Source organism: Nesoenas mayeri (genome assembly GCF_963082525.1).
Source record: "Nesoenas mayeri genome assembly, chromosome: 7".
In the NCBI taxonomy this organism is placed as follows: domain Eukaryota; kingdom Metazoa; phylum Chordata; class Aves; order Columbiformes; family Columbidae; genus Nesoenas; species Nesoenas mayeri.
This window is the reverse complement of record NC_137551.1, coordinates 19,072,718-19,085,712: the sequence shown is the minus strand read 5'-3', so window position 1 is coordinate 19,085,712 and position 12,995 is coordinate 19,072,718. Positions and strand designations below refer to the sequence as shown.

General features: G+C 41.0%; 1 protein-coding gene across 6 annotated transcripts in view; it reads right to left on the bottom strand.

The window, feature by feature from the left end:
- The window catches only part of GBF1 (golgi brefeldin A resistant guanine nucleotide exchange factor 1), a 106,804-nt gene that overhangs the window by 30,379 nt on the left and 63,430 nt on the right, over positions 1-12,995 (bottom strand). For all 6 annotated transcript variants that reach the window (XM_080347599.1, XM_080347600.1, XM_080347601.1 and 3 more), the window contains 5 exons: positions 10,401-10,519; positions 9,669-9,777; positions 9,253-9,313; positions 7,469-7,523; positions 694-829 (listed from right to left, as the gene is read on the bottom strand). In XM_080347599.1, the coding sequence (XP_080203725.1) occupies positions 694-829; positions 7,469-7,523; positions 9,253-9,313; positions 9,669-9,777; positions 10,401-10,519 (480 nt within the window). The remainder of the gene's footprint in view (positions 1-693; positions 830-7,468; positions 7,524-9,252; positions 9,314-9,668; positions 9,778-10,400; positions 10,520-12,995) is intronic.

Sequence of the window (12,995 nt, the reverse complement as noted above, 5' to 3'; positions counted from 1 at the left end):
TCCCATAACAGTCGCAAGCACACCCCGTATTTCCCTGTCCTTTAATGAGTGTAGCCTTTTATTCAAATTTCACGGACTGTGGGTACACACTTTCAGTCTTTACATCCTTGATACCTAGGTTTCTGCACATCCCTCAGTTCCACCTGCATACTTCCCTCAGTCATACTTCACTCTTCCCTTGTTACCACCATACCCACACCCTCTGGCACACCCTTCAGAAACATGGGAAAGAATATGGCACTTAAGTCAGCAATCTCTGTTGCAGAAAACCTCACAGCTCCATTCCCCTCCCTTTAGCTCCCCCTCTTGCCAGTGTTCTTGTTCTTAGTCTCTTCCATGCACCTGCTGCACCCTCCAACTCCTCCATACCACACGGCTGCCTGTAACCTCAGCCACCTCTCCAGGTCCTCATTCCCTTTTGTACAAACTACCCCTGTGAGGCACACTGAAGACAGAAATGCTGTCAAGTTCACCACAGGACCATCCTTCCCTCCATCAATATATATTCCACCTCCTTCAAAACCCTCTCCTGGATCTGAAAAGCTATGATATATTTTATTGCTATAGTCACTGAGAACTAATATTAAAACCAACAAATGCAGAACAACACATTAAGAAAAATGAAAAAAGACAGATTCAACAAAAGCTCTAAATGGGATGCTGTCTGGTGTCTGGAAACAGATTTCAACTTACCTGTGATGTTACTGGCATTGGCTGGTGGTTGTTCTGTCCCAGGAGAGACCTTAGTTACATGGCGAGGAGGCCTTGGCGATCTCTTCTGCTTTTTCCATTTTGATGATTCACTCATTCCTCCAGCTCTCATTTTCAACTGGAAACCATAAATCATTAAGAATATCATTACAGCAAAACCACATAGCACAGCGGATTACACAAGCCAACCCACAAAGGCTGTCTCAAAACCCTCAAATATGGACAACAGTGCTCAAATACATCACACAAATTAATTAGCACCTCAAAATCATGCAAACCAGCCCCTGAGTCCCCACTGCTCACATATTAGCCAACACCTCACACCTGAATCGAGGGACAATTTACTGCAGTTACTCTGCTATAATATATACCTAAGAGTTCAGTTATCACAGCATTCCTTCTTCCCTATCAATACATCCTGGCTTGGCATTAGGATAAAGAAACCTCTTAGACCCAAAGGCACATTTCCAATCTCCTTGCTTTTGCCAATGTTTCCAAACTTCTAGAAGGCATCAACGAAAGTACATAAGCAAGTACTAGTTAGGTTTGATGTTCAATTAAAATCTCACCATCTATAAAGAAAGGCAGAGAATAAATCCTGAGCACACAGTCCCACGCTGCACAGTCTGCAGCTCTGTCACTGATCTCTTGCCTCAATTCAGCCTTCACCTTGATAGCAATGCCATGTTCACCCTCCTCCAGGTACCTTTCACTACTAACAAGTGTTTCTCTAACAAATCACTCACTCCTGGTGCATGACACATTGCAAATATGACCCTAGTGGTTCAGAAACAAACCATATTCTGCTTTCACCTGCCTTCTACCATTACTTCTGTTGAGATCTAAATTGGACCTAAACCTCGACACCCTCCTTGACCAGATCTTTGATGGAGCAAATGAGAACCACAGTAGTAGCAACACAGAGTGTGTGGCACTCGCTGCAGTGTGCTGTTACTGCAGGCACACAGAGACGTTCCAGAACTTCTAAAAACTATACGATATTTAGTCACACTGACAATGGCAACAGCAGGCCTGAGACCAGCTTCCTTCTAAGGTAAGCTAGTCTAAGTTGAGGATTGCACTGACTCTTGGGTTTGGTGCCTGCAGTAAACTTTCCTGATGGTGTCAGATTTCTTCAATCCGGAGTGAAAATCTAATCACTGAGCAGGTACCTTGCATGTGGTAGAAACCATTCACCAAGCATCAGTACAGGACTCTACTTGGTATTCTTCTTTGTAAATTTATCACAGTTGAATTATATTTTACATTATAATATTCCTTATTTCTTTTATCCCTGGCACCAGATTTAGATTTTCTAGAAGACAGCTATATTCCTTAGTCTCTTCCTTTTTTTGCAACTTGACTCCTTCCAGATACTCCTACTCTTAAATGCCAATAAACCATCTAGGTTTTGCTACTGTTTTTCCATCTCTCTTTTTCAGCGAGAATTCTACCTCGTACACGGCCTGTAATTTTTCTCATTTAAAGAAAGCTTGTGAAAATGTTATGTGCCAGGGTAGCAAAAAGTTTGTGTAATTCTTCTTTGCACCATAAATTCTATTTGTTTGACAACTACTCCCGAAGTTTTAGCTATGCTACAGTTTCCTTGAGCTTGTTAGCTAACAACAGACTCAGAATTACTTTGCTCCTTGTTATTTCACAGAGTGGCTGGGGTTGGAAGGGACCTCTGGAGATCATCTAGACCAGCCCAAAATTTCTTCCAAATTTTGCAGCAAGAATCTCCTTCTAAATCATAGCTTCTAACAAACACTTATATGACAAGCATGCACTTAAACCCCAAAATTTTGTAGATTTCAAAATGTTTTGAAGTGCTTATGGATCACAATCCTTTCATGTAAAAACTGTCTGCTCTCACATCTTTCCTATTCAGTACTTTATAGGGGTATATAAAATATGTGTTATCTTTCATTCTTGCCAATTCCTCATGTTTCACCTCTATTTGTTTCCTTTTCCATTTAAAAGTCTCTCTGAGCCTTCAATCTTACCAACAGTTTTATTCACTAAAGTCTTAAGCTTCTAATTAGACTGGGTAGTTTTATTTTACACACCAACTATTCCAGAAATAGCCATATTTATTTTTCTCCCTTTTCAGTAACTTATAAAATCTGAAGACTTATGGTTCACTGTACCAAAGAACTTCAAGTAGGAAGGAAACCTGGAAGCATTGTGTATTAAACCAAAGAAAGCCTTTCACATCATTTCCAATCAACAGATTTGCTTCTAGCTACTATATCGTGTTGCCAAGATTTGCCAGGTAAAACGTTACTTGCTAATGAAAATGGGGCAGGAGGGGCAAGCACAGAACTGAATCAGTAAAATGAAGCCAAGGTATTGCAGAAGCCCAGGAGCTAGCCGTGTTGGTCCGGCTCCTTTATCCCCCGTCATGCTCTTGAGAAACAGGCAACTTATGAACCATCCTGCCAAAAGGTTCAAGCTGACAGTTAATCACTATTTCTTGATCTTCTCTTTCACACAACACCAAATACCATCTCAGCTCAACATCAGCCCTTTCACAAAAGCACTTTTCCTCAGACATAATATCCATTTTTAGAGATTGTCCTGTGCTTTGTATTAATACCAAGATTTCTCATCTTGAGGTTCCTAAGGGACGTTTGCCCATCTGTCATCATTTTGACAAACCTGTGACATCTTTCAGAGACTGAGTCACAACAGCCTCACATGGATGGGAGACCATTTAGTCAGGGAAGCGAAAAGACTCAGTTGATTTTTAAAGAATCCCAATCATTAAATCAAAGTATAAAGCATTCAGACAAGAATCTAAGTTTATTTTGGCTTTCGGCTGTGTGGGTTGGTTTGGTTTTTTTTTTGTTTGTTTGACTTGGGGGAGGGATTTTTTTTAATTTCTTTTTTTTTTTTTTAATTTCTTTTTTTTTTTTTTATAATTTCACAGACAATTGAGATTACCCAGTAGGTCTTTTCCATCTTGTACCATCCAGTATTCCACATTCTACACAAACAGTATCCTTTTATTAAGCTTCACAGCTTAAAAAAATTGCAGAAGCAAACAGAAATGCTTAATAGAAATGTTTTACCAGTGTCAAGGGGCTATATGTTGTTTTAACAAACAAACTGAGTTTGGGAATCCTAAAACAACACACGTATCAAAGGACAGTAAAATAACATCTTTCATTCTATATTGCGTATTGAATTAAAATGTAACAATTCCATGACTTCTTGTTTTTTCTGTTAGCATAAAAATGTCAAAAAAACTTCCACAAATTGTCTTTGACTGAAGGAACTATTTCTAATGCCTGTTTTTGCCACCTTCAATAGCAAGGCATTTCCTGATTTCACCAGAAAGCTTGGCTGCATGTTAGCAGGCTGAGATTTTAAACCTAAGGTTGCCTTCTCGACTGTATGCGGTAGGAAAATTGCATTTAATAGATCGTGAAAATATCCTGAACTTTAAACATCATCTAAACCTCTCATTCCTTTGCCAGTGTTCAGTGAGATTATAGTTGCGTTAGTTTTCTAATTATCGGCATCCTTCAGATTAGATTAAACTTGCATTTCCACAGTAAAATACAACTGAAGCTAGTATTTAAAAACCATTTTTCAGAAATCAGAATATAGAGTAAGCTCAGAGCTACTGCTCATTCATCTTAGAACTCAGTATGGATTCCATTACATTTATGTAAGTTACCTTTGCATAAAGAAATTTTTTTCTTTTCTACATTTTGTGTGCACAAGAGTCCAAGTGCTTCCTTTGATAGATGAGCTTTTGATAATAAAACTCCAGCTAAGGTCTAGGCAGGTGAAGGAAAACATAATACTACAAAATTATTTTTAAAGGGTCCATGAGATCTCACTTTTCTACAAGCCATCTTACCTGCACTCGTTTGTTTTTCCATAAGATACTGTAAGCCTCAAGAGAAAAGGGCAGGGGCCAATGATTAGTAACTAAAGTGATTATACTAAAACATGAACTCATTCTAGATGCAGCATGGAACTGGTCAGCACACCAAGTAGCGTTCAAGACACAAAAGCATGCAGAGAGAACGCAGTCCATGATCCAAGTCCTGGAGACACTGCTGCAGTCCAGTCATCTCACCTACCTGCCTGCACTGCAACAGCTAATGAAGGTTACCTGGGGAAATGTATTTATGTATCTTAGGCAACTATGAACATAATCCACCCCCAAAATTTGTGAATATGCAGGTTTGGGTTCCTCCTGACTTCCACCACAGAACTCAGTTTTTAGCTACAATGCTTTCTATTGCAAAGGGTAACATTTCTTAGTCTTTCCTTCTGTGTAACTCTGCATAAATCTGTGAGTTTCCAGCCACTGTCTTTCCAAACTATCCTGACCACAGACACAGGACAAAGGAATGGCAAACACATCTCTAAATGTTCTGTTCAGCTCCTTTTCCACCAAACAGCATTAAGGGCAGACAAGAACTAAAGTTACCTTAAGTTTATGAACCAACATAGCAAACTGAGAAGGGTACAATCTAAGTTAGTTTCTCAGGGTTTCTATGATCAGTCTAAAAAAACAAATCTGCAGACCTACAATATTTGTTTACGAGTATCTTCTAGAGGAACTAGCAGGGGCTAATGTATTTCGTAATTCAGTTCAGCCCCACTCATCCCACATTAGTAAACACTGTGCTGAGAAGTGCATTTCATTTCAGAAGAAACATAGCCAAAGATGTTGAAAACGTACAGCAATCTCCTTCAAAAAAGCTTTAGAGAACTCTGTGATCCTGTGCCAGGTAATAGAACTCAAAGAATCACCTTGAGTAAAACTGTCTAAGGCCTTCTCAGTCAAGAGACTCCTCAGGTATGCTGCTACACCTACCACCAAGATCAACAGCCTTCAGAGCCTTGAGCCTTCAGAAAGCAGTCTACATTTTTGATGTTTCTTTGGTTTTTCACTGTCATAGAGGACTCAAATCTTGCCCATGCCCTCCCACTCCCTTCCTTCAGAGGATGCCGTGATGGTGTCTTAGGTGATACTGACCAAGACACTGAATGCGGCAGCAGAACAAGGGTCTCTACCTCCCAAGCCTGCCCCGGCTGCAGCCACAACACTGCAAAGCAACCGCTGCATGCATCATCCCCCAAAGCCATGCTGTGTCAAATGAGTGGAGGGAGATTTGCTGCACACAACAAAACTACCTCTCAGGTGATTTTTACAAGAGAAGGAAGAGGAGAATAAGGTAAAAAGGGAGAAGGGAGAGAGAGACCTTCAGGTTCTTAAAGAGCAATACCCTCTCTAATTGGTTCAGGGCTTTGGGCTGTTCCCCACTACTTAGCTCCAGTTTGTTGAGGAGACATGAAGAGATCTGTGAAAGACAGGCAAATGCATGGTTTACACAAAGCAAAATGAACCCAAGGAGAATAACCTGGCAGAGTGCAAGGCTGCAGGGCAAAGTCCTGGCATGCACAGCAAAGGGACGGTACAAGGTAACTGCACAGATCAAGACACAAGACAGAGCATTCCTTAACCGAGATGGGAGCAGCCATCACTTGATAAGAGTAGCTCTCCTAAATTCAAATTCACCTTCACATTACACCTTCTCTACATAGACCAGACCATGAAAAAATTCTGATAACCTGCAGTACCTTAGCCTTCCTTAGTCCAACTTACCATTATCACAAATCTTGCCACTTTTCTCCCACAGCAAGGGAAACAAGCAATCATTAAGTTACTACACAAGAACAAAAGCCCCAAGCTACTTTCAGATTCCTACAAGTAAGCAGTCTCTCAAAACACTGCTATACCGGCTCTGAAATGTACGTTTACTCAATGTTGCTACCTTTCTCAACTCACTAAAAATAAAAACAGAGTGGAAGTTATAGAGTTATAAACAGTATATTCAGTGTAAGTTCAGAGGTGGTTATTTCTTCTCTAGGACTCTTTTTCCTATCCGGTTGCTCTCAAAAGTAGAATCCTGTATCTTTACTGACATTCTTTATATGGAATATAAAGAATATATGTATGTATAGAAGTATATATGGAATTCCTCAAGCGGACCTCCCTACACCTAAGAAACTACTGCATCAATAATCACCTAAGGTCCCATTTATGTTGTCTGTCACAGCTGCTAAAAACCTCACTGTATAGAGGGAGGTGGTTATATTGAACAAACTCAGACCCTCCACCCTCAGAAAATTGTGTACTTAGGGAAAGGGAGAAAAGGAATAGTCCACTTTGTTTTGGCTTCTAATAGAGATGGCACTGCTCATGTGAACTGACATTTTCGCTACAGAGTGCCACGCCCCTTCTAGAAGCCACCAAAGCTTTTTCTGCAATAGCCCAATTTCATAATGCTTTCATGGTGTTTCACCAGCCTCAAAATGTTTCCTTTCTACTTAAGGTGAACTGGACAAATACATGCTGAGAAACCGGTACTAGACCTGCAGTGAATTAAGGAAGATGAGAAAGAAGGTGGAGAAAGAGCAGAAGACAGCAAATGATCAGAGGACATCACCAGCGGGCCCCACAACTTGCTGGGTGTTCTAGTCCACAGTAACTGATGGCTGTTCCCAGAATCCAGACTGACTCACTTAAGCAGCAGTATCATTAACAAGATTCACTACTGGACTATGTGGGATTAATCCCACAGAATTAATGAAGCTACGTCCATTTATGCGGTTAAACATGCTCTTTCAGTGAGCTGGGGACTTGCAGAAACGAGTGTGAAAACAAACAATACAGAGGTGAGCGCAAGCCCAAGACGAGCAGAACAGCCACCACAGTGCTGAGTCTTACCTTCTTCATGTTCGTTCCCATGTAGCTTTTAGGCTCCTCTTTAAACTGAGGCAACCTGAAAGATAAAGAACAAGCAAAAATACATACACTTTCCTGGGTTAAAAAAAAGGGAAAAAAATACACTGGTCTTTCCAGTTATGCTGCAGATACTAGAAAACCAAAATTAGGTTTTCTCCACAAAACCAGACATTCTTAGTTTCCTCTCCTGCCAAAAATCTGTTGAGGGAAAAATAAACAAAGAAAAAAACAAGTAGATATGAGAGTTGCTTTGCATGCTATTACTCCTAATGGCAGTTTTGCTACATTGATTTTAATTGTTAATGGTCATGTAAGTACAGCTTCTTTATTTCAGTGTACGTTTTCAGCAGTGGACTAATTAGATTGGTTCAGAACAGGTTTTTTCTGATGCTGCTAAAAACAGCTGCTGAGCTACCATGTCATCCATGTGTACATGTTATTACTAGTCATGGCAACCCTTTTCATGAACTTTGTAGAAACCCCAGTGGTTATTCTCTGTTCTGCATCATATAAATACAACTATAGTACATGGTGGGCCTAAGTTTAAGGTGAATGCTTTGAGCTAAGCAGTCCCTGTCTCAGGAGGAGGTAAACAGCTCTCACTTGTGCTACCAAGTAACAAATGTGTACAGCTCTGCAACTCCACACACCCTGCTCTCCCTTCTGTTCCTTTACTACACTTCTATCTTTGCTTGCTGAAGGGATAAAAGCCTTCCAGCATAGCTTTAGCTGTTTCTTTTTCTGGAAAGCAAGATGGCCAAACCATCCCTGCAGTTGCTGTCTTTGCCTTGTTTCTATATCCCGGTGTCCAAGGGCACAAATGGTGGTGCTGTCTCCAAGCCTTATCAAGAAGGACAGAGGAGAGGATACACGAAAAGTAATGAATACACATTAAGTAAAATTCACATATGCATTTGGAGAAAAAGCAATGTGATCTCTCCTCTTTGGAAAGATTGATTCTGACTCTGCCCCACATTTATCCAGTGCACTGCATGACACGGGGTGAACAGAGGGAGAAAACAAAACAAACACCAAAAAAACCCCCAAACACCAAAAAACAACCAAGAATCCACTGGAACTGAGTGTGACAATGGGGAAAAGTATTATGAAAGCTGTGTTTAACAAGCTGTCAGTTTTACTACAATCCTTTCCTACTAGAAGTATTTCTATATCTGCACATTTCCTTTTTACAATACCCAGAGAAAGTCTATGATTACTTCACTATCTGGTGAAACAGTTTGAAGTTAAATAACTTACTTGAGTTTAAAAAAAGTAATCTTAATTACCTGAAGGGTGCTGAAAAGGGCAGAACATTTGTCTAAGACATATGATCTCAAGAGTTTAAAATTCTCTTTGATACGTGAGGTCAAAGCTCTCAGCTTGAAATCAACATGTGACTATTCAACACCATTTTTACTCTCTCTCCTGAAGAGAGCTATATTTTTTAGAGCTTTTTTTTTTTTTTTCTTGAGTGAAATTTGCATTCTCTGTCCTCAAACTGGTTCCCTCTCCTAAAGCTCTTCATTACTTGGCTGTCCATCTCTCCTCAAAGGACACCTTAAGCCAGGCAACCTTCCCTACCTCTGTCTCCCCACAGTCTGACAGGGTCAGTCTAAGAGAAGAGTGCCAAATCCTTCATCCCCTTCCACCTCTAAATAATGACCACTTTGGATGATTTTTCTGAGGGCCCCTAAGTGGGAGCATAGAATCCTTCTGTCCTTAGAGGGCCATCTTGGCAATGCTGAGGCAAACACAAGCAGGTTTACCTTGTGAAGAGCAGCTGCACCATGTCGACCAGAGTGTGCTCTGCAGATTTTCTCAATAACTCTGCGAAGACAAAAACAAATAACACAGGTGTCATTACTCAGTGTGATATTATCAAGAGGCTTCTTCAAGCAGACTCCCCTCCTAGCCTTGTTTACAGAGATTACGGCAAATTTATTAAAACCAGCTCCAACACCGCATTACTGCAAATGGGCACGTAATCACAAGGTGGCGCCCCAAAGCTGGAGAAAAAGAGCAGTCAGAAGTACAGTGAACTAACAAATTTTCCATGAAGTTGTAGCAAGACACAATAATATAAAACTCAGCAGCCTTCCACGGCTGCATGTTCTACAACAGAACTAGTTAATGCTGAGGAAACTCAATAATTTCCTAACTACAGAAGCATGAACAAACCTACCACTGAGTCTCATTTCAAAGCATATGCGGAAACAGGACTGCATGATCTCACACACAGATTCATTGGTGAGGTGGGCTCCCACTGGAGTGAGCAGCAGGGTCCTCAAAACCTGCAAAGAAAAGCACACAGTCCCATAGTACAATGACACTTCCATGTCTTTCCAAGAGGAGGGTGGCTTCCTTCAGATGGACTGCCACGAGCAGAACACTGAAGGGTTTTCCAGGAGTCATTTCAAACCGAATGCTGTGCTCAAGAAACAGACAGATTAGGAGATAAGAATGATCTCCCAACCCACTTCTGAATGAGACCTGATATACTGCATGCTACCTGATACTTAAATTCAGTAACTAGCTATCTGCTTAAAACTACATAGACTGAAGATGTGTACAGTTCATAGGTTTGTCTCTGCAAAGAATTTTTCTCAAAAATAAGTTTGAGAGCTCCATATGCTTCATTTACCCCTCACCAACACAGACCTAGCAAAAGGTAGGGTTATCAACACTACCACATTATCAGGCCCTTAATTTAAAAATCATTTCATTTAAGCTTTTAATTATTTTCATTTGGAAAAGATTTTACCACAGGTATATGAGCCATCTGTTTAAAAATAAACTCTGTCACTAAGCTCCTACAGAGTCAAAACATTGCTCCCTCCTCCTCATCTCCATGTAACAGGATATGTTCCACAACAGGCAGCAACCATTATGGTAATTGCCATTTCTCTCCACTTACCTGTAGGATTTTCATCAGGACAACCTCATCACTTGCATGATCCGTGCCCACAAATCGGGCGTGAGTGACAGCATCTGCCATGTTCTCCATCCCCTCCGCTGTGCCCTCATGGCTGGGATCTGAGTAACACAACAAAAATACGTGGCAGGGAAAGGCTGCGGACATCCTACCTGCTCTGTGGGGAGACATCTACACAGAGATACTTTGTTGCCATCTGCTTCCTGAATTTGTGTGACTGAGTTGACCCTACAAGACCAAAACTCACCCCCCAGTGACAGAAAAGAGTTTTAAACAGGGAGCTTTCAGAAAGACACTATCCAGAGTCCATTTACGTTTGCTAAAAGATGCTACCTAACAAAGAAAATAATCACGATTCAGTTGTTAGTGGCTCCATATTTTTTTATATGTTAATTTGTAAGACTATGTTCCCTACAATACAGCACAATCAGCTGTTAAAAGTATTCAGTTGCTCCCTGGAAATGAAGAGCAAATACCTCTTAAACATAGGGAACCTCAAATTTACTCCCAAGAGGAGAAAATGCCAAACAGGTTCCACTAGATTGAGAGGGAAAAATTGGCTCTTGTTCTACATCTCTCCCAAGGAATAGGAGCTGGGGAAGGAATGGACCAGTAGCTTTCCCCAGGGACAACAGCAGACAGACACGATCACAGTTTAGATATCAGAACTGCAGGCCTCTCGCTTCAATCATTCATCAAGGCTCCTTCTCTCTGTTTCAGTCTTCTGTAGCTACAAACAATGGTGCAGTTGAGAGAATGTTTAAGACGAGATTGTTGCTAGTAACCGTATCTTGTGCCACATTGCAGTGGCTTCGGAAAAGCTGCCTCCGGCTTTGATTTCATTCTCACTTAAACAATACAGCACTGGGCAAGAATCTTGTTACCTTCCTACCTAAACAGTCATTAGGAAAGAAAAGGGACAACCTAAACACTAGTTAATACCTCATTAATTGGCAATGGGGCCTCTTGAACTCCAGCAAAAATGAAGCCAATAGAGGAACCAAGTAAGACTTCGTACACTTTGCAGAGAAGCTTTTCAGACTCCCTGTTTGACTCCAGCTGTGTTCACACCTCAGAAGGGCTAAGCCCTAGGCATTAAAGCAAGCTGCCCATGCTGTGGTCCAAAGAGAGCAGCCTCCACCATGTTGTGGGGATTCTGAGGGGCTGCAGGATAAGAAACTCCTCATAGTTGCACAACTGAAATGGCATCTGTGTCCTTCAGAATCCCATAAATCCGCACAGGAACAGCACTTCTCCTTTGCCACCTCTTACACATCCCTATTAAGAGCAGAGCTTGCCCACTTTTGACATAGTTGTCTCACACGCATCCCCCCCAAAAAAATCTTGCATAGTTGAGAGCGAGTTCCTCTCCTAGTCTGCTACTCAAACCTCACTGAGCTATCAAAGAAGCTCTATCAAGGAGTCTGTTCTAAGACCAATCAGTCTTTTTTTTTTTTTTTAGCTGCTTCAGCAGCAGCACTCAACAGGATACCAAACTCTGATACTGAGAAGCATAAGATAAGAGGCCTGGCAGTCGAAGGCAGTTCTCTGTGTACCTTTGATAATGGCTTATAATCCAGTTAGAAGATACCACTCTTCTACCAGAGGCAATAAAATCAGCCATCTGTTAATACCCTGTGCCCTCTTATTCACAAATGGAAATCATGGCTTAAACCACTGATCGTGATGTACTGTCATTCTAAATTGTCTCAGTCAATCAATCAATCAATCAATCAATGAGGTGAAGATCAGTGGTGTTACACTGCCAGCACCTCCGATAGCATTACTGTTAAGAAACCTCAACAACTACAATGGGCAGCACCTAAGTGGCATCAAGAGGAAAAAGCCACTTGCTGCAGAAAAGGCTCCCACAGGCAGAACACACAGATTCACTTCACTGTCACCATTTTGAATAGATGTGAGTTGCTGTAGGCTTAGGAATACATTTAGCCATAGTTATGGATAAATAGTCTGTGTGAAAAGAAAATGCCAGCATGTTGTGTATATGGTTCTTTAACAGATGTATGACTACTGCTTTGCTGTTCTAGCCCCTATCTTCAACAGTAACAAAAACACCGCTCTCCCAGCACACATCACGCCTGACTACTTCAGTCCTGGCTCCCTGGAACAGCTCTACAATTCAGGTCAATTTATAAAGTCCCTTGAGTTCAATTAAAAGTACAGATACTTTTGCTTTGCAGAAACAAGATACAGAAAAGATCAACTTGCTTCTTTGTTCCCTAGCGAGAAAAGAGTACAAAAGATGTGCCAATACCTGCTCAGAATCACTAAAAAAAAAAAAAAAAAAATTGTGTGCAGCAAAACATCAGTTTGAAAATTGTCACCTACAACGCAAAGATCTGGAGACCTCATCTAGACTTACACATTTCATATGGGGTGTACTCTCCCAATAGGAAGGCAAAAGAACAAGCAGAAAACAGAAAATCCATGCTCCCAACAATCAGGGAAAACTAGAGGCCTGCTCAGTAACACCTTTAATGGAATTAAAAAAAAAAAATCACCAAGGAGACAGAGAAGGTAAAGGGGAGAACAAGCTCTGAACTCCCCTAACAGCAA